The sequence below is a fragment of the Squalius cephalus genome (assembly GCF_949319135.1).
Source record: "Squalius cephalus genome assembly, chromosome: 12".
Taxonomy (NCBI): Eukaryota; Metazoa; Chordata; class Actinopteri; order Cypriniformes; family Leuciscidae; genus Squalius; species Squalius cephalus.
In genome coordinates, this window is record NC_137133.1 from 7,739,681 (window position 1) to 7,757,739 (window position 18,059).

Consider the following 18,059-nt stretch of genomic DNA (forward strand, 5'->3'; position numbering starts at 1 on the left):
AATGTTTCAATTGATAAGCATGTTTAAAGGCTCTTATAAATTAAAACATTTATTTCCTGTTTTATAACAGCACAGTTTCCGATATTCCGATAAGATCTGACATATATATATATATATATATATATATATATAATCTTTAAAAGGTATCATGATCATTACAATTAATTTGACTTTCACTTCATCACAGGCAAATATAATCTCACTTATAAAACACTCAATTTTAAATTGTTCAATATCTATATCTGGAATGCCCAGACATAACATTCAAACATAGATATTACATTCAAACATGACAAAATCTCTAATGCAATGGAATAACAAATACAAAAAGAATTTAGGCAACTATTTTCATTCACTGTAAAACAATTCTAACCTCTCCAAGTCAAAATTTTCAAGTGACTGGTCACATCTAAATTTTTAAATTGGCCCAAGTGCAATTCTTGTTGCAATAGTCTGTTAACATTGGCTCAATGGGAAATAATACGTCAGACTAATTGAAAAATGTAGATGTGACCAGTTTTTTACAGTGTTGAGAAGGCACAGGTGTTTGTGGGCATCCAACTAACTGGTGCAGGATATACACAAGTGTTTCATAATCACACTTCCACAGATGTCATTTCTTTAATCCAACCCCTGGTTTCAAAGATAAGCCTTAAACCTATTCCCAGACTAAAATGCATGTTTGAGTTTTAACTGAAAGTAACTTGCACTGACATATCTTAAAATATGCCACTGACTATGTTTTGTCTCAAGATACACACCAGTAATGATTTTTTCTAGTGCATGTTTATAAAAGCTACTTAAATGTCCTTAATGAACTAAGGCCTAATCTTGGTTTAATCTAAGCCTTGTCTGTGAAACCAGGCCTACGTGTATTATGTCCCGAGTTTCTGGCATGACATAACATGAGCTTTGGTTTAGCAGAGTAGTGCTCCATATCCAAACGTCTGTTTAATGGCATCAAAGTAGTATCTCTGCCAGCCCTCTTTCATCCTTTCCTCCTCATTGCTGGGAACTCCTCTGGCCTCCAGAATCAGCTCTGTCTCACTGCCTTGATTCACAAAGTTTAAAATGACAGTTGCTGCATGTCCTGAAAGAGAATTAAACTCAGATTAAAGCAAACAGACCCAACAATAGTGAAGAACAATGGCTACAAACAGTCCACAATGAGCAACACATTCCTCAGACTTCATAGATATTCCTTAATATATTCAAAACAACTAATATAGAAAAATATAATGTATTATTATTACTAATATTAAAAGTGGTATGTGAATTCATTAATAAGATAATAAACGATATTAATATAAACAAAAATATAATAATAAAATAAATACATAAATAAACAAACAAATAAATAAATACCAGCTGGCCAACTTGAAAACCTCCATCTCATGACAATTTTCTGGTCTGGAATCTAAAGGGAAAGGGCAAGATTTTAAATCAATTTTGAAAATTACTGTCATCAACAAAATTATTAAATGATTATTCTTACCAGTTCTGCAAATTGTCCGTGAACATTTCCTTCCAGTATTTGGAATTTGCCACCCGAGCACCCATCCACAAAAGCATAAAGATGTGTAAATGCCTGTACCATCTACACCATGAAAAGACAAGGAGCAAGTGAGTTCCACATCAAATAATCTATGCATAAAAGACCACCAGAATACATCTACATGTATTGTTTTGATTGCATTTGTATAGACTGACAGAACAATAGGAGAGTGATTCTGACCTCTTTGTTTAGGAAAATCCTGTACAACTCTTCTGGCGAGGTAAGGAAGGTGTCTTTCAGACTGAAAGACACTGTTGGAATTTTGACTCCAGTGTTGGAAGAGTTACCTGTAGTGGAGGACCCAATCTGTGGGGTTGGGAGATCAAATATATATTTATATCTTCAATTTTAATACAGAGGTGAAAAGTTAAAGTGCACACATATAACTTGATTCCGAAAATAAGCACAAAACAATTAAATAACTGAAACAATAACTAAAAGAAAAACACCTATAATGTTATAGTTTGCTGATCACACAGCATAAGTTTTGTATATTTATATTATAGCTGTTACCAGAAATGTTTATGAGAACATACTTGGGTGTTGTCCAGTTTGACCTTGGCTTGTGGCTCCTGATTCTGTTTAAGTGCATTTTCTGTAGGTAAAATCATACCCTGAGAGAACTCTGTAAAAACAAGTCACAAGAATGTGATTAACTATACAAAATAAAACAAAACAGGTATGACTAATAAATGACGTTTTAGAACCCTCACCCGTTTTAAGATGTTTGACATAGTTGCCCAGTGACGTTCTGACTTTCTTGACTCCCTCCCTCCTCATGAGATCAGTCAGCGGTGTGCTTGGCTGGTCTTTACACAGTGAAACACAGATCTGTACATACAAACAAAAGTTAGATTTTTCATGCAACATGCTCATATTTTATTGGGAGAGAGGTTCACTTACATCTAAGTCATCCATGTCATTTTCATCAGAGAGATTTGGTATTTCCACAGTGCCTTTATATTTGATTCCAATTTTATTTGTTCCTGAAGTGAAGAAAAAAAAGATCTTGAAGATTCACCAATGCACCAATTATTATGTTGTGTACGCAAACAGAACTTTCACTCACCTGTCCATGAGGCTTTAACAACCCACTCATAGAAGAAGATGAGTTTCCCTTTGCGGTTGTTGATGGAGGCCTCGCCGTCTATATTGCTGACATCTGTAATTTTGCATGAGCCTTCTTCACCCTCTACATGAATCCCAAGAAGGAGGTTATTTATCACATCTTGAGACCAACTTGTGACATCTCTTTCTGTCCTGTAAGAAGATAAACATAATTTATTTTATAGAAGTTGCATATGATTCATGTTTCAAAAGAGAATTATGCAACCATTAATTTCAGTTTCTCCAAATTTGGGGAATCAATCAGACTGACCAATTAGACTGTCTCTTTAAGAATCTTTACAATGGCATACTGTGTGTGGCATACATTGGCGCACACACACATACACATGTGTTATATGTCTTTGAGTTGTATTGGAACCAATAAAATAAGTGTTTTTATTGTTTCAATTGCCTCCTGTGGGACTTTACTTATAACTACAAACTGAGCCTCAAAAAAGAAAAACCACAAGGGAGTCTTTACGTCATCCCTAAAGAACTTCAATCTGTGGGCGGGTGAGTACTTTATGGTTTAGGCTAGATTTGACTATATTTTGAAACATATATACATACATAACAAAGTTAGAAATTTCAAGTGGGACAGTTCAAAAGTCTTGCTCTGTTTGCTTTTCATCAGAGCACCCTGAGTCTAATTCTGTCTCGCATTCATACTTCCAAAAATAGCTTGTGCCAGCCCCTCACATTCAACTACAGGACATTCCAGAGGCTTCTGCAAACACTGGAAAAACTAACCTAAGGGCTCTGAGAATCTATTAGAACAGGCAGTAGATATGAAATATCAAACAGTTTCAGCCGTTCCCTGTCTAAATTATCTATTTTTATATGTGTTACATCTGTTTCTGTCCGCACATTCTGTCCTCACATTGAGATTGAATAGTTGAGCATGTGAACGTAGAAAGTGATCAATAACAGAACCTATTTTCACCTATAGCCTACATTTATGCATATTAACTTAAAATCTAGATTAATAAATATTAACCCTCCATATGATGGGAAATATAATTTCATTTATTAAGTGACACTTCATAACAGTCCAACAGCATTAGAGGCATGCCCTTAACAACACTGTATTGAAAAGAGCGACAAAACATACTCCTCGCTTTCCCAACTGGAGGACATGCACGTGCTACTTACCAGTGCCAGTTATTGACATTTGTCGCATCTGATCTTTCTTCCACAATCCAGCGCGGGTCCCCCTCTCCCCATTTGGCCATGACAGAATTTAGCTGATTTAATAGAACTGAGATGTTCCGATAAACTGCGGATGCGGCTAGTAGCTCAGATTGACATATGTAAATTCGTGCATAAACGTATGCAGCTGCAGCTCAGCTGATTTGCTGCGTCGATGAAACTTGCGTATAAATATTCACGAGAATATTTAGGAACAGAGAAGGACGGAACGAGTAGGCCTTTTTAAAGTGCACAAAACAAAACTGTTAAGAGTGGGAAATCATGAGGAGGCACGAAGCAAAAGATAAAGATGTATGTAAGGAGTAGTCGAGAGGTAGCCTATGTTGTCCGCTTAACTAGTCTTCAGCTGCCCCCCAAAGACCTTTATTAAGCCCCTTAGAAAGTACCAGAACCGGAACTGGGTGAAGATGAGAAGCTTCTCGGAGAAACGAGAAAGCTGCGAGTGCGGACCTTCCTGGGAATAGATCCTCATTACCTCAGTACAACCCTCTGAATATCACCCTCACAAATATCATCTCTCTACTGGACTGAAATTCAGGCAACCCCATACACCCAAGTTAACTGTATTGAATGTCTATGTGTAGTGTATATTACACTACAAATAGGGTACTGGGGTATTTAGCTACCCTAAATGACAAATACAATTTAGGGTAGCTACTTTCCATGACAATGTTTGTTAAACCGGTTTAAACACTTAAGTAGGCCTAGACTTTTTAAGAAAGTGCCCTTTTTAATAATGTCAAATTAAAAGTTTACTTTAAAGTGCTTTTTAAATCATTATGTTTTAAAAAACCTTTTGTCAGACTTTAAAGAAGTACACATCGTAAATTGATAGTGTGATTTAGATAGTAACTAATCAAAGCACATGTAAAGAACTTGATTATAAATTTAATTGTATTTTACATTTAAAATTAATATAGGCCTACAAATATTTTTACATGACATACAAGTTTCAATAGAAATGACATTATATATTTTAGTTAACTATATGCAGCACATTCGTTAGTAGGCCTACATTTTAAACTAATTTCAAAGACAACAGAAGTAATTATGAAATCACATATAAAGTTGTAGCCTACTTAAGTGGGACAAAAAGTGATTGCATTTGATATCAATTTAAACAATAATACTTTTTAATTTTATTTTAAATAACATGCAATTAAGTGTCAGAAAACATTACATTAGTTTGCAATTAAGGATGTTCTTTAAAAGTAGTTCTATATTATTTTTTCAAAAGGGACACAAGATGAGAAAATTCAGTTTGATAATGTTGCTTGTCCAAATGTCCTGAAATCTTACAAAATACTTTTTTTTTGTTTTGTTTTTTTGCTTTCATTCAACAATTCTAACCATTCTTACACAATTTTACCAAATCATTTTACATAAGTAATATGTTATTTTGGACATTCAAATACAATAGCCTATACATAGATTCATATAATAGGCCTAAATTAAACAATATTTAGGAGAGTGAAAGAAACAAATTTTTACTAAATGCGCCAGTTATATTTTTTCAAATGCTTAGGCTGCTATTTGTCATAAATAGCTTGTTAGCAACATGGTGCAAGCTGACCATAATGAAGGGCTACCAATGTTTTTACATGGTTACTGATTTTAATACAAAGTTGACAGTTAAACCTGTTGTTATGCAAAAACTATGGTAAATTGTGCTAAGGGAAGGAAAGTGCCTTTGAAACACTGAAACTCTATATCCATATATATTAACCAACATTAAATTTACTCTGTTTTCTTTTTTATTAAATTATTTCTGTTACTAGATTATCCCAAATCAAATGCATAGTGTGTCCAGCAGGTGGAGCTCAGGTAAAGAGCGCTGACTGATCTTTGATTATCAGTCTGATCTGCCATGTTGTTGTGCAAGAAAATGTTATTATTCTACAATTATTGGCATTTGACAGTCATTATTTCACTCCCACTGTCATTGAATTAGAGATCTTAAATTAATTTGTTTTGATGTTTTCTTATTTTTTCTCCTCATGACTGCCTGATCACCCTTTGAAGTAAATAGCCTTTCAACAGAAATTAACTGCTGCTAAACTCCATCAGTTAAATAAACTCCATCAGTTTATCATATCAGAAAAAAAGTTTACCATTATTTCAGGAAGGCTGCTAGTGTTAGTAGTATAGATTGTTAACTGTCAGTGTCTTGGTAGCAGGACACCTGGCACACTTTATATTGCCTTTTTCCCCCATGCAATCACATATTTTAGTAATCCCCATAAATTAGGTATCATTCAAAAACACTCAAAATTCATCCTGTAAAAACAGTTATAAAACTAAAACTGTGCTTCCATTTAAACAGCCGTTTGTCAGGCTAAAATGTTTTTTACATCAATTTCAAATTTGGAACACAACTTGGTTAGACAATATGGTTTATGTATAGTCCAAATTATTAGTCCAATTATTAGTCCAAATTATTTTGTAAAACTTTGTATTATTCCAAAGCATTCATGAATTACAACCATTTAAGTTAAGATCTGTGCTGAAAAAAGGTGGGTGACAGTTAACAGGTTATAGGGTAAAGATTAACATTAACAGGTAAACATTATTATATATCATGTTGTTTAAGGATTTGCTATATTTTAAATGTTTTTTCTTGGCAGGAAATGTATTGAGCACATTAAAAGAACAAGAAGAAATGCCTTTTAAAATGGCATAAACAGATTCCTTTCAAATAGCCAAATAATCAAATGAATTATTCAGAGGAAACTGACAGGTATAAGCATCTCATGCTTGACCAGATTACCTGAACAGGAAGTGTGTAGTTCTGCTTTGTGTGCAACAGTGGTGTAAATGTAAAATGAATGCATGAAAAAATGTTGTCTTGACACATGTGTAAATACGAATCATGTTGTTATTGTTCAAATAATTATAATTATAGGTATATTATACAAGAATCTAGTCTAATCAGTAAGAATATGTTCAGATCACATTTATCTGAGAACCACAGTCCTGTCACCATGCCACAGCGAGGAAGACTTTGAGAGCCACATTGGTGTTTTCCTTTTTCAGTCTAAATTGACTTCCCCCACTTTGCTGACTTTGTTCTTCTTGGCAGCTGCCATCAAGCACAGCAACTGCAGTGATAACCCAGGAGGAGTGCAGCAGTGCCCTCCAAGAGCAGACAGTGGTGTGTTTATGAAGAACAACCTGGCATTTGAAATGCTTTTAACACTTTTACTTTTCTAAGATAGAAATAAAATAAGAATAGAATGATGGCTGAGACTTTATGGGGCCGACAGCAGATTTCTTCATACAAGATGCTTCAAACATCTGTTTGTTGCAAGCAATTCGAGCCATGTGCAAATGGCCTCCATAAAGTCATCTAAGAATTTAACTATTCAACTATTCATAGAAAGCGAACATCATTTTTTATTTAATTTCTAGATATGACATGCATCATGGTGTAAAATCCCAATTTTAATGCACAGCTAAAGTGGTATCCTTTATATGGCAATTCATTATACCCCTTATTTTTGTGTAGTATACGCAATATAGTGAATACTATAGCATATAATGCCAAAAGAACAACATCTATTCACATGTATTCAGAGTTTGCCTTTAGGGGGCAATGTCCATCTTTTCTATATTTTGAACTGCCTTGTTCAAATGTGGTTGAAATGTGGTTTACTCCACATTGCCTGTCGGTTTTTATCACTTTACTTAAAAAAAAAAAGTGTACTTGACTTGTTTTGGATGCCGAGTAAATACACAACACGTACACGTTTCCATTTCCATTTTTTTTTTTATTTGACATACTGACCTGCTACAATATTGCATAGAATATGACTGCAAAAGAAAATGCTTTATTATTTACAGACCTCATATAAAATCTGTGGTCAAAACAGATAGCAACAGATCAAAAGACAGTTTCTGGGGGAAGAATAAATTGTAGGGATTAAAGTCATTGTTTTATATAAATAAATAAAAATACCTAGCCATGTATTCATTCAAAGTTATATAGGCTCACTACATTGTGTCATTTGCCAGTAGGCAAAACAGCACTTTATATTCATTTTTTCATATTGCACTTAGGACAAAGTGACATTTTGAGGTTTCTGATATTACAATTTCATTAGGATATATATATATATATTTTATAACTTCACTTAAAAAATAATTTGCCAAATTAACAAGATGAGGTGATGTTTAAAGCTTGCTATTTTGTGCATCACAACCAAGCAAATTTGAGAAGGACCAAGAAAATACAAACTCTTGCTGCTTTATGTATTCTCTGTGCAACCGGTACATCAAAAGTACCGTACATTATTTGAGTAAGCCGTTCACGAGTCTACAACACAGTGTGAACTCCTTTTCACTGCTGCTCTGTACATTACTGCAATACATGCTGAGACTAAACCATAATGAACATTAGTTTAAAACCAGAGGCTCCTGGGGCTGATTATTGTAAAACAAATGTCCTTCAAGAGACTGAAATTCAAGCAGCAGGACAAATTACATTTAAATGAGGCCAACAACTGAAAGCTCTCCTCGATTAACTTAACCACTTTCGCATAAAAAGTTAAAAGCTGCCTAAACTGCCTGGTCCAAAGGGAACTGAACACACAGTAGAGAACGCCCCATCATTGTTCAGTTCAGAGTCAGCACAGATCAAAACCTTTACAAATATTTCAATGATAAACATCTCTTCATAATTCTGCATCATCTATGTACATGTTAATTATTACTAAGAAGAGGAGGTGAAGTACAAATCACGCTTCAAAAAACAAATAAACCCTTCTAAAGACCGAAGTCTACTGATGATATTTCACTCTTAAATAAAAGCAATATATTATCTCATGATCTTCAGTCAAAAAAAAAAAAAAAAATCAAAACACAAGAAAATGTATAAATACAAATATATATATACAAACAACACAAATAAAAAGAGAAAGAAACAAACTGATCAAGCTTACAAAGCTTAAAAAGCTACACTCTTATTAGGATCCACAGCTCTCTCAGCATTAAAAACAGGTTGCTGATGTAACGCCAATGCCTGGTCACACCATGTTTTCTAAAATCTGTGTGTAAACTTTGTGTGTCGGGTTTTCTCTGCGGCGGTGCAAGTGTCTTGTGAGGGGGAAGGCAGGGTGGGGCGTCTGCGAGCCTGAGATTAAAGGACGACGAAGCACTTCTCTGCTGCCACCTTGAACTCTATAATTAGTTTATACTATTATTATTATTATTATTATATGAATATCTCATTGTATTTTTGTTGGAATGCCTAAATTTAATCCAAATTAAGACTAAGTCAGTAATGATCAGAGAGCCATCCATAGGCAAGGGAACACATTCCAACCAAATTGAACAGCTTCTTGTTATTCTATTCCACATTAAGAACAAAGCTCCTCCCTTGAATCAAAACGATTGGTCGGGAAGAGAACGGAGCCCCTCTGGGGGGCGGGGCTTGTTTTGAGCGCACCAATGCGAGTGAACACATACCAGCTGTTGTCAAACTCTCAATGTAGCATTTACCACTAGCACGGCTCTCCACGTGACAGAAGCTGTTTGCTTTAACTCCCCCCTCCCCCCTTAATCTCGCTCTCTAGTTCTTCCCCTCCCCCTTGTCTCTGCCCTGTCTTAATGCAGACCGCAGCTTGTGGCTCTTTGCATTCGATTGCACCAACTTGGAGTTCAGTGGATGTAAATGCAGCACAAATATGAAGTGCCTTTGCTCTGGTCTACCATCTTGTGTTGTACCAGTAACTAATAACTTAAAAGTTGTGGATGAGATGGCTCAAACAGGCCTAAAACTTGTGATGAGAGGAATAAAGTAAGCAGGTGAGACATCAGTTCGGGTTAATTGGTTTCTCGCGAGTAAGCTTGGACATTCAGAAACGGTCTTCGAGACCACAGCAACAAGATGCATCCACGATCAGCTTTTTGCAGTGTAGATCACAATGAAGGACAGTATGGAGGAGATGTGGAGCCACATTCGGGTAATGGCTTCTTTAGAGGACAGAGGGTCGTGCTAAATGCTCAAAAAAGTGGCAAACAACCCCTGTAGGGAAGTTCATAGGGGTAGAGCAAGAAACTCAGGCAAGTCTATGTGCGGTTCCACAGTGTGCAGTTCATCGTCGGCAGTCTTCATTCTCCATTATAGGCACTATGTTCATACGAGGGATTCGACGGTGGCTGTGTCTGACAATCATGTACGTGAAAAGTAGAAATAGCATTAAAATCCAAGTGATTAGAAAATATATATCACTTTTTACACGAGCAACAACTCGTTCTGAAACCAAAAGTCAGAAACGTTTCGGAAAAAAGTTGAATAGAAAGATCGAGACAAAAGCATTTCTTCTACAGCTTTAGCTTTGGACTGAATCCTACCATTTGAGGAGAGGCTTTCCTGTGAACACAGAGCCATATATAAAACAATCAGCAGTTTTTTAAAGTTATTTGGAGAGAAACCATTCAAATACAGATGTAACAATGACAGTCTTTGTATAGAGAAAGAGCTCTTGGTATCTTGAGAGGTAGTGTGAGTGCTGCATGTGCATGACATGATCTGATAATTGTAATTACTGACAGTAAATGTAATGTTTCAGAATTGAGTGGAAATCACCCAAAAAAAGCTACGGAGCATCCATTATGATCCACTTTTCTTCCATCTGCTCATCTTAAAGTCACTATTCAATATAAATAAGTGTCAATGGTAATACTTCGTATTTGTTTCCAAAGTCCCTGCATATTCATATCTTAGTTTGCTTAAATATGAAGGATGGCAGCGTAAGCTCGGCCATCTGAAAAGTCTTAAAAATGTGCATTTATCCTACAGTGAGTGTGTGTCAGGCAGTTTCCTTTTATTATATATAAATATAGCAGTCCTTTGTATAAAAATAGATAAAATATTTGTTTGTTTAAAAAAAGAAAACGCGTTGTATTATTCATTTTCCATAGAAAACATCGGGATGGCTGAATGAGGACACTGTGGTGCGAGCTGTGGTTCAGGAGCGCACCAGGATCTCCATGATGTGGTCCAGGTCGTTGAGGTCTGAGAGACAAAGCTGCAGGCTGCTGTTGGAGGTGCAGCTGGAAAGGCTCTTGAGGCCATCATCCACCCCACCGCTTCTCTGCGCAGGACACGGCAGAACAGAGATGTCAGAGGAGTCGTACATTGACGTGTCGATGTCCTCAAATATGTCATCTAGTGCCAAGTCTGTCAAGTAGCTGGTGGAATTTGTAATCTCAAATGAGCCGAAGAGTGAATCCAACGACCTTGTGTCGTCCTCATCAGCGAAGGATGGCAAAAGAGTCTCATTTTCGGCACCGCCCAACTGGACCTCCTCATCATCATCATCAGCCGTTGTGAGGGGAAATGAAGGGGACAGTGCTCCAGTTAGGGGTTGAGGACAGTCTAAGGGCACGGGAGGCAGGTCAGGGAAGTGCCGAGGGGTCGAGGCATGAGGGAGTGAGGGGCCGAGCAGGGCTGGTGGCAAACAGGTTTCCCCCTCCTGTCTCATCTCCTGCTGAATCTGGCGGAGGGTGTTGGCCAGCAGGACCGAGCGGTGTAGGCTGGGTTCAGCTCGCCGCTGGCAGCTTTGTAGCTTGTCCAGACACAAGTCCAGCACCAGCTGCCTCTGCTGAGGATATGGCAAGTCCTGGGAAGGGTCCTCACATGTGCTCAGCTTACGTTTCACCCCCCTGCCCAACATGTACCTACAGACAAGAACAAAGGAAAGTTAGGAAAAACTGGACAGGAACACTTCGCTAGCTGACCTACCTTGCAGTGAAATCAAACAGCACATAAAGGAGCATGACAATTACTTGTACTTCAAGCTTCATCTGACAATATAGTTTGCAAGAACACATCAGAGGGATGTTATGTAGCAACTCTAATGTTAATTCGCAAGTGAGACGCATTGAACAAGCCTCTCTATAGACCACTGATCTATAGATCAGTCTGGTCACAGAACAAATTAAATCCCATAGGTGGGTCAATGACACATAAAAGTGTCCACAATAAATAGAACAAAAATAATCTCTCAAAACAAATGGGCAAAGTTTTTTTACAGAAATAATTTTTAAGAAAGATTTCAATATAGTGAGTTATGTGGTGTAATCATGTAAAAAGAAGTAATATTTATGACAGAAAATGTTTTCCTTACACATTGAATAGACCTTAGTCAGGTAGCGGCATGTTTCATTTTTGACAGGAATGAATGAAAGTGGGGCTGTGAGGAATAGAAATACAGCTTGTTCAATGGATTGCACCGTTGTTTAACAACATGCCAGTTGTCCAGCTGACAAAACTTCTTTATAAAAACTAGGGTATGCCCCCCAATAGTCAACTAAATGTTAATTGATGAGAAGAGGCTTAGCTGACCAAATTTTAATTATTCGGGTATTCACAGAAAAAAAAGTCACAGAGTCCGACGGACAGATCATTAACACGGCTTGTCAATGTGGTAATTATGTCGGTCAGGAAATCCAACCGTTCACCTTTCATCCATCGACATCAAATATGGCTTCTCATTTGAAACAAGTAGTTACTAAATTTTAGCCACTTTACATAGATGCTCGCTAGCTCTAACATTAATGCTAAGATAAATGTGCACTATTATTAGGCGCATAACCAAGTGCTAGTGTGGAGTGTGAATGCTAAATTAGTACAGAGCTAACTGAATGACATGTTTAATGTAGCATGCATTTCTCTCTATAGACACATTCACTATACTGTGGAGATGACGAGCCAGCATTGTTCTTTGCAGCCGACACTGACTCAGAAAACACTAGTTTATTAATAAATTAAAAAGTTCAGACAGTCTCCTGCTTTTTCCCCCTAACACATTCATAATCATTACTTTTGCTGGTGCGCTTCAAGATAATGTTAATTATGGTTTAGTATTTCTCTGTAATGTACAACAATGTTAACAATATGACATTTAATATTCTTTCTAAGCCCTGAAACTCAAACTATTTTCCAATGCCACATCCCAAGTATATATTTAAGTCATTAAATGAATATCATAAATGTGTGACTAGTCGACCGATGGCTTAAACGAATGACTACCTGTGGACTAGTAAAATCTTTAGTCGGGGCAGCCCCAATAACTTTCAGTAGATAAAACCTCCATCAAACATTTTGAAGTTTTGAAAGTTGTAATTTCTGTAACTACATGTGATCTAGGACCTTTACAAGAATGCTTCCATGTTCTACTGTTTCCTGCAGAGTCCATTGCGCAGTTTTCTCCAGTTATTAACTTTGCATGATGATAAACCAACTGTGAATGTAACAGCAGTCATCGGTGCAAACAGACTATTGCTGAACTCTGTTCTTGACAAACACTTTTGCCTTGAAATTTGACTTATCTGAAACTCGTCTGATAACAAAGCTTTAACCCGACACAGCTCCTTCTCATCCCAGAGTGGGGCTTCCAGAGAGGTGGATGCATTAGCTGAAGCTCCTCCTGTCTGCGACTGCAGTACACTTGAGAATAAGATCATGCTTCATTAGCGCTCCCTTCACACAGCGGAGGAGGATACGCAGCACAGGAGCGCAATGCTTCCTGCTGCAGCTCTCCAAAGCCTTCTATCCTGCGAGCTATACTTATAAGCAAAGACCTCCTTCAAGTCTAATACATTCTTAAAAACCAGCGTACCAAAAAGGGTTTTTCACAGCGATGCCATGCCATAAAAGAGCCATTTTTTTCTGTGCATTTGAAATGTTATTCATGGAACTTCCAATGCTAATAAAGAACCTTTATTTTTAAGAGTATATGGAGACTGCCATGACCCTTACCTGTCAAATCTTAATCGTAGAAGTATGAGGCAATTTTTCAGTTCATCTAAAATATGCAATTTCACACTCAAAGCTACATATTCCAAGCCACAATTTTTGTTTGAGCCAAACATTTATGCACAAAGAAGAGCGAAATGTGGCTTGTGGGCACACGATTTGAATCCCAACCATAACTGCTCTGTCAGATAGCCGCCTCGGATCTAATGAGCTGGAGTTTGAGTGGAAAGGGCTGTAAATGTGAGAGACTGTCTATCCACCTCTGCGCTCTCTGTTGTGTAGGCGCCCCCCTCTCTACATCCATCACTCTGAACGAAGGCAGACATCCCCCGCAGGTCTGGTCACTGACTGCTCTTCTCTCTACTGCAGGGTGCACAGGAAGCTGCAAGAGCCAAGAAGAGCCTCTCGTGTTCAGAAGTGAGATGGATGCAATGCATTATACTGCGAAGTCTCCATCCCATCATTTAGAAAAATATGCAGTCTGAAGTCTTAGTTTAGGTAATAGATACAGTGACGTGAACCTTAAATGAGGCATGAAGGGAAAGACAAGGAAGAATAACATTTAATTAATTAAAAGAACAACTTACACCATTTGTTATTAAAACAATTTTGATTAAACACTTTCAATGCTCAGAAACAGCCCGAGCATGTGTGGCGCATGCATGGACTGCAGTGTTCAAGTGTGTCACGCTTAGGCTAGCAGTTATATAACCATCCATGCTAGCAGAGCACTCTGGGCTATATTCCTGCTCAGCCCTATAGGTGCCTTTCACAAAGTAGTCACAAGGCTTCGAAAGGGACATTTTGTATTCCTGCAGATTTCACAGCTGAATTCCGGCAGGAGCACACATGTGTCTCTGTCAGCAACAGAAAGCTATAAATGAAACGCGAGCGAGCAAACCACCTCTCCGCAAAAACAATATAACCAATTAGAATATGAAGTGGAAGAATTTATATTACATATGGTTAAAGGTTCGAAAAAGGTTATAATGACTGATCCTTGCACATTAAATTTTGCTTTATAAAGCTTCTTTAAAGGTGCTCTAAGCGATGTTGGGTGACGTCACTTCTTGTTGACGTTCAAAGTATTGTCAAACAAAAAGGGAGGCTAGCTCGACCCTCCCTCCTCCTCATCCCTTCCCCCTCCCCTCCGTGCTTTTCCAATGTAAATTCAGGACTTTGCGCGTTCCTTCTCCTTTTTCCCTCTTCTTTGCTATTTGTTCATCGGAAGGTCGTCTCTTTGGTCGTGTGTCGACCATATCAAAATTCAAGAGAATTTAATTCTAACGTTAGTCGTTGTCTCTAGGACATCTCTCCTCTAGCTAACTTCCCTCTTCATGCTTCTCTCTCCTCCACTCCCCACACACCCCTTTCATGTGCACATGCACTAACCCCCCAACTCCAAATCATTCCTGTCGGTTATTGGCTGGAACACTGTTTGTTATGTTTCGTGGTCCAGGTTGGGTCAGTTTGTTTTTGTTGCCGTTTGTGGAGCCTGGGCTGTCTACAGAGACCGCGTTTTTTACAGTGTGTTCAGGGGACAGGCAGCTAGCGGATAGTGAGGAGATGTTTGCTGTATGTGACAAAAAATATTTCGGCCTAAAAACGTGTGACATCGCTTAGAGCACCTTTAAAGAAGGCAACTGAACAACTTGGAATTTGACCTGGTCTCTATAAAGTCGCGCAGCTTTAAAGCAGCAAGACATGATTTAAATTGGGCCCCTCTGGTTAGAAGGGCCTGTGTGGTCTGCTTGCCATGGCAACAGCGGTGGATGAGAGACTGGCGCTTGAGTGGCACAGAGTCTGCAGCTCAAAGACAATAAGCACAACTACAGAGACAACCATCAAAGTGGGTGAACACAATAGGATCCATAGAAGGAGCATTGCAGCAAAATATGTTGGGTTGCATCAGTTCAGGTCTGCACATATACATGATGGTACTTCAGCTTTTTTTTTTTTACACCTAGTGGTAAATCAGAAGTGAGGCCCACCATGGAAGTCCCACCATGACTACACAATACACTGAAACAGAGACCAACCAATACTGAATTTTTATATGCCTAATAACCAAAATGCAGAATTATTTTTTTATATTTCTGCAGTTTGACAATAATAACCATGATCATTATTTGTTAATAATAAATAACACTCAATATTATTACCTTTATTATTATTTATTAATGAATTATTATTGAATAAAACTTTAATGCATTGGTTAAATGTTACTGTGTGAAGCGTAGTCTCAATAAAAGACTACTGTACTTGTATGATGGCGAGTAAAAAAAAAAGAAAACATTCAGCGTTTTAAAGACTAGTAGACTTAGTATTCATTCATACTGATTGTGAAACGCGCAAAAGAGGCTGAACATCTGAGAAGTGCACTGTACTTTATACTGCTACTACTATAACTGAATACCAACCTTGTGCCACACAAAGAGATACAACAGTTTCACTTAAGGTAGAGAGATAAGGACTTCATTTCCATCACTGTGTGGTTAGTACCTACAATAAATAAATAAATGAACTGAAGACCACAAAGTGACAGACACAGCACTGAAACGATCTTTAGTCACACTGAGCACAAGATAAAGAGTTTCTTTAACTCATATACTGGTTTGCATTATGATATTTTCTGTACAAGAGCAAATCAAACTGATGTGGTTGTATTTTTAAAAAATATATTTTTTTCCTCTTTCAGTTTCCCTCCCGTGGCCCTCCCACTGCCCCATTAGATGCAGTCACGATAAGAGGAGAGCAGGAAAGTCTCTAAGAAAAAAAAGGAGCAAGTGAGTAAAAAAAAAGAGAGGATGTACGTAAAAAAGAGAGGATGTACGTAAGCCAGAGCGAGCAGGAGAATCAAGAAAGGTTAGTCAGAGAGAAAGAGGGAGGAGAAAGATGGATTGAATTGAGGACTGTAAGTAAGTGCACAGGGGGTTGACTGAGTAGGAGGGAGGGAGTAGGTGGCAAATGCCATTGACAAGCCGACTAAGTCTTGAATAATGAACCATTGGGTACACAGGCCGGATGTCTTAGTTTGGGCAGCTTTGTAACTGGGCGGCTCCAACAGACTGAAAAAATGACTCAGGGTGTTAGTCCCGCTGACAGACGTGAACAGACGCTCATACACAGCACGCTTGTCTTTATCAAAGGTCTATCTTTTGAGTTAGTGGTGGAACATCTAGAAAGAGATTCAGATGGATTTTAATACATTTACTATGACATTCTCTTTCCAAAAGATGGCTGAACCTGAAACTGCACTTTAAGTTTAAATCACTTTAAATCACAGTATGAAACACATAATTACTCCTTAAAAAGAGATGTAAAATTACACATTCATTCGAATAATAAGAATTTTGGTAAAACCGAAAACACTTGATTTGCATTCATGTAACGTTACTCTTGACTTTCGCTTTTGCGTTGTTTACGAAACATGCATCTGATAAATCGTAAGGATATTTTATACTTTAAAAATAAGTTTAGTTAGAAAAATAAAATTGTCCAGTCACATTTCGACTGAACGTTTGTCGGGTCCAAATATCAGTGTGGCAAAATCGATCCCGTTACGCAACCGAGACCACGTACGACTTACAGGAGAAAGAAAGCGGGAGGTACAAAAGTTGTGTTTATATGTTCACAGCGATCTAGAATAAAAAAAATTGTGTATAAACAAATCATTTTACTAGGACTCCTCCGGTTGTAAATAAACTAGTGTGTAACGGAGTAGACACTACTCAAGCTCAAGTATCATTATCAACATAAACTCGAGTTGTTACGTAAAGCGGGACAGTGCTGATCAGTGCTTATATGTCAAATAATTTTCAAAAACAAAGAATCAAGTTTCATTCAGAAAACAGTTTATGACTACAAGTCTTTACCTTGACGAGGAAAGGACACCACCATCTCCGCCGGGCTCAACTTCCTTCTTCACAACAGGGGACTCCACATCCAGTCGACACATAGATACAGTGGGAATACCGTTTTTTCTTTTCATGGACGCCTCGAACGCTTTGATATCCCTTTGACCCATACCATTATGTTTGGCTCAACCAGTTGCTTCGTTGTTTAGCGTTTATTACAACCAACTAACGTTACTCTCGCAAGACGTGAGCGCGCACTGCTAGCCTCCGCGGCTAAGCTCACAGTGATGCGCAGGGAATTAGCCAGTTAGCTAGTTCGTACTTGGCAAAGTACAGTCTCTGTCTAACGTTAATATGGAACTACGAAATGAATTTACACGAGTTACTCGAACGACCGCTACATTCTCTCTGCTGATAAAAATAAGACGTACGTTTGTTTAAATCGGTCGCTGAACTCCGCGTTGAGCTTCTGGTCCAAAGTCTGAACATTATTTTGCGCAAAACTACGCGACAGACCGCGCACGCACGAGAGCCGAACTCTCGATATACTGTAGAATCAACGGGAAAAGAA

General features: G+C 37.8%; 2 protein-coding genes across 3 annotated transcripts; both read right to left on the minus strand.

Moving 5' to 3' along the window:
• Nucleotides 1-31: 31 nt before the first annotated feature.
• Nucleotides 32-4,390, minus strand: ahsa1a (AHA1, activator of heat shock protein ATPase homolog 1a). The gene is made up of 10 exons (XM_079888102.1): nucleotides 3,815-4,390; nucleotides 2,625-2,815; nucleotides 2,459-2,541; nucleotides 2,269-2,386; nucleotides 2,092-2,180; nucleotides 1,736-1,861; nucleotides 1,496-1,597; nucleotides 1,366-1,417; nucleotides 526-1,090; nucleotides 32-355 (listed from the first exon to the last, which is right to left on the minus strand). Exons 1-9 carry the CDS (start codon nucleotides 3,892-3,894, stop codon nucleotides 918-920), a joined length of 1,014 nt encoding a protein of 337 aa, XP_079744228.1. The 5' UTR covers nucleotides 3,895-4,390; the 3' UTR covers nucleotides 32-355; nucleotides 526-917.
• Nucleotides 4,391-7,649: 3,259 nt separating this feature from the next.
• LOC307168396 (SERTA domain-containing protein 2) lies at nucleotides 7,650-18,050 on the minus strand. Of its 2 annotated transcripts, XM_079888298.1 has the most exons (3): nucleotides 17,507-17,578; nucleotides 13,892-14,013; nucleotides 7,650-11,551 (listed from the first exon to the last, which is right to left on the minus strand). In XM_079888298.1, exons 2-3 carry the CDS (start codon nucleotides 13,933-13,935, stop codon nucleotides 10,840-10,842), a joined length of 756 nt encoding a protein of 251 aa, XP_079744424.1. In that variant the 5' UTR covers nucleotides 13,936-14,013; nucleotides 17,507-17,578; the 3' UTR covers nucleotides 7,650-10,839. The 2 variants fall into 2 exon arrangements, with proteins under 2 accessions (XP_079744424.1, XP_079744423.1); XM_079888297.1 differs by lacking the exon at nucleotides 13,892-14,013 and having other exon boundaries at nucleotides 17,507-18,050.
• Nucleotides 18,051-18,059: the final 9 nt, after the last annotated feature.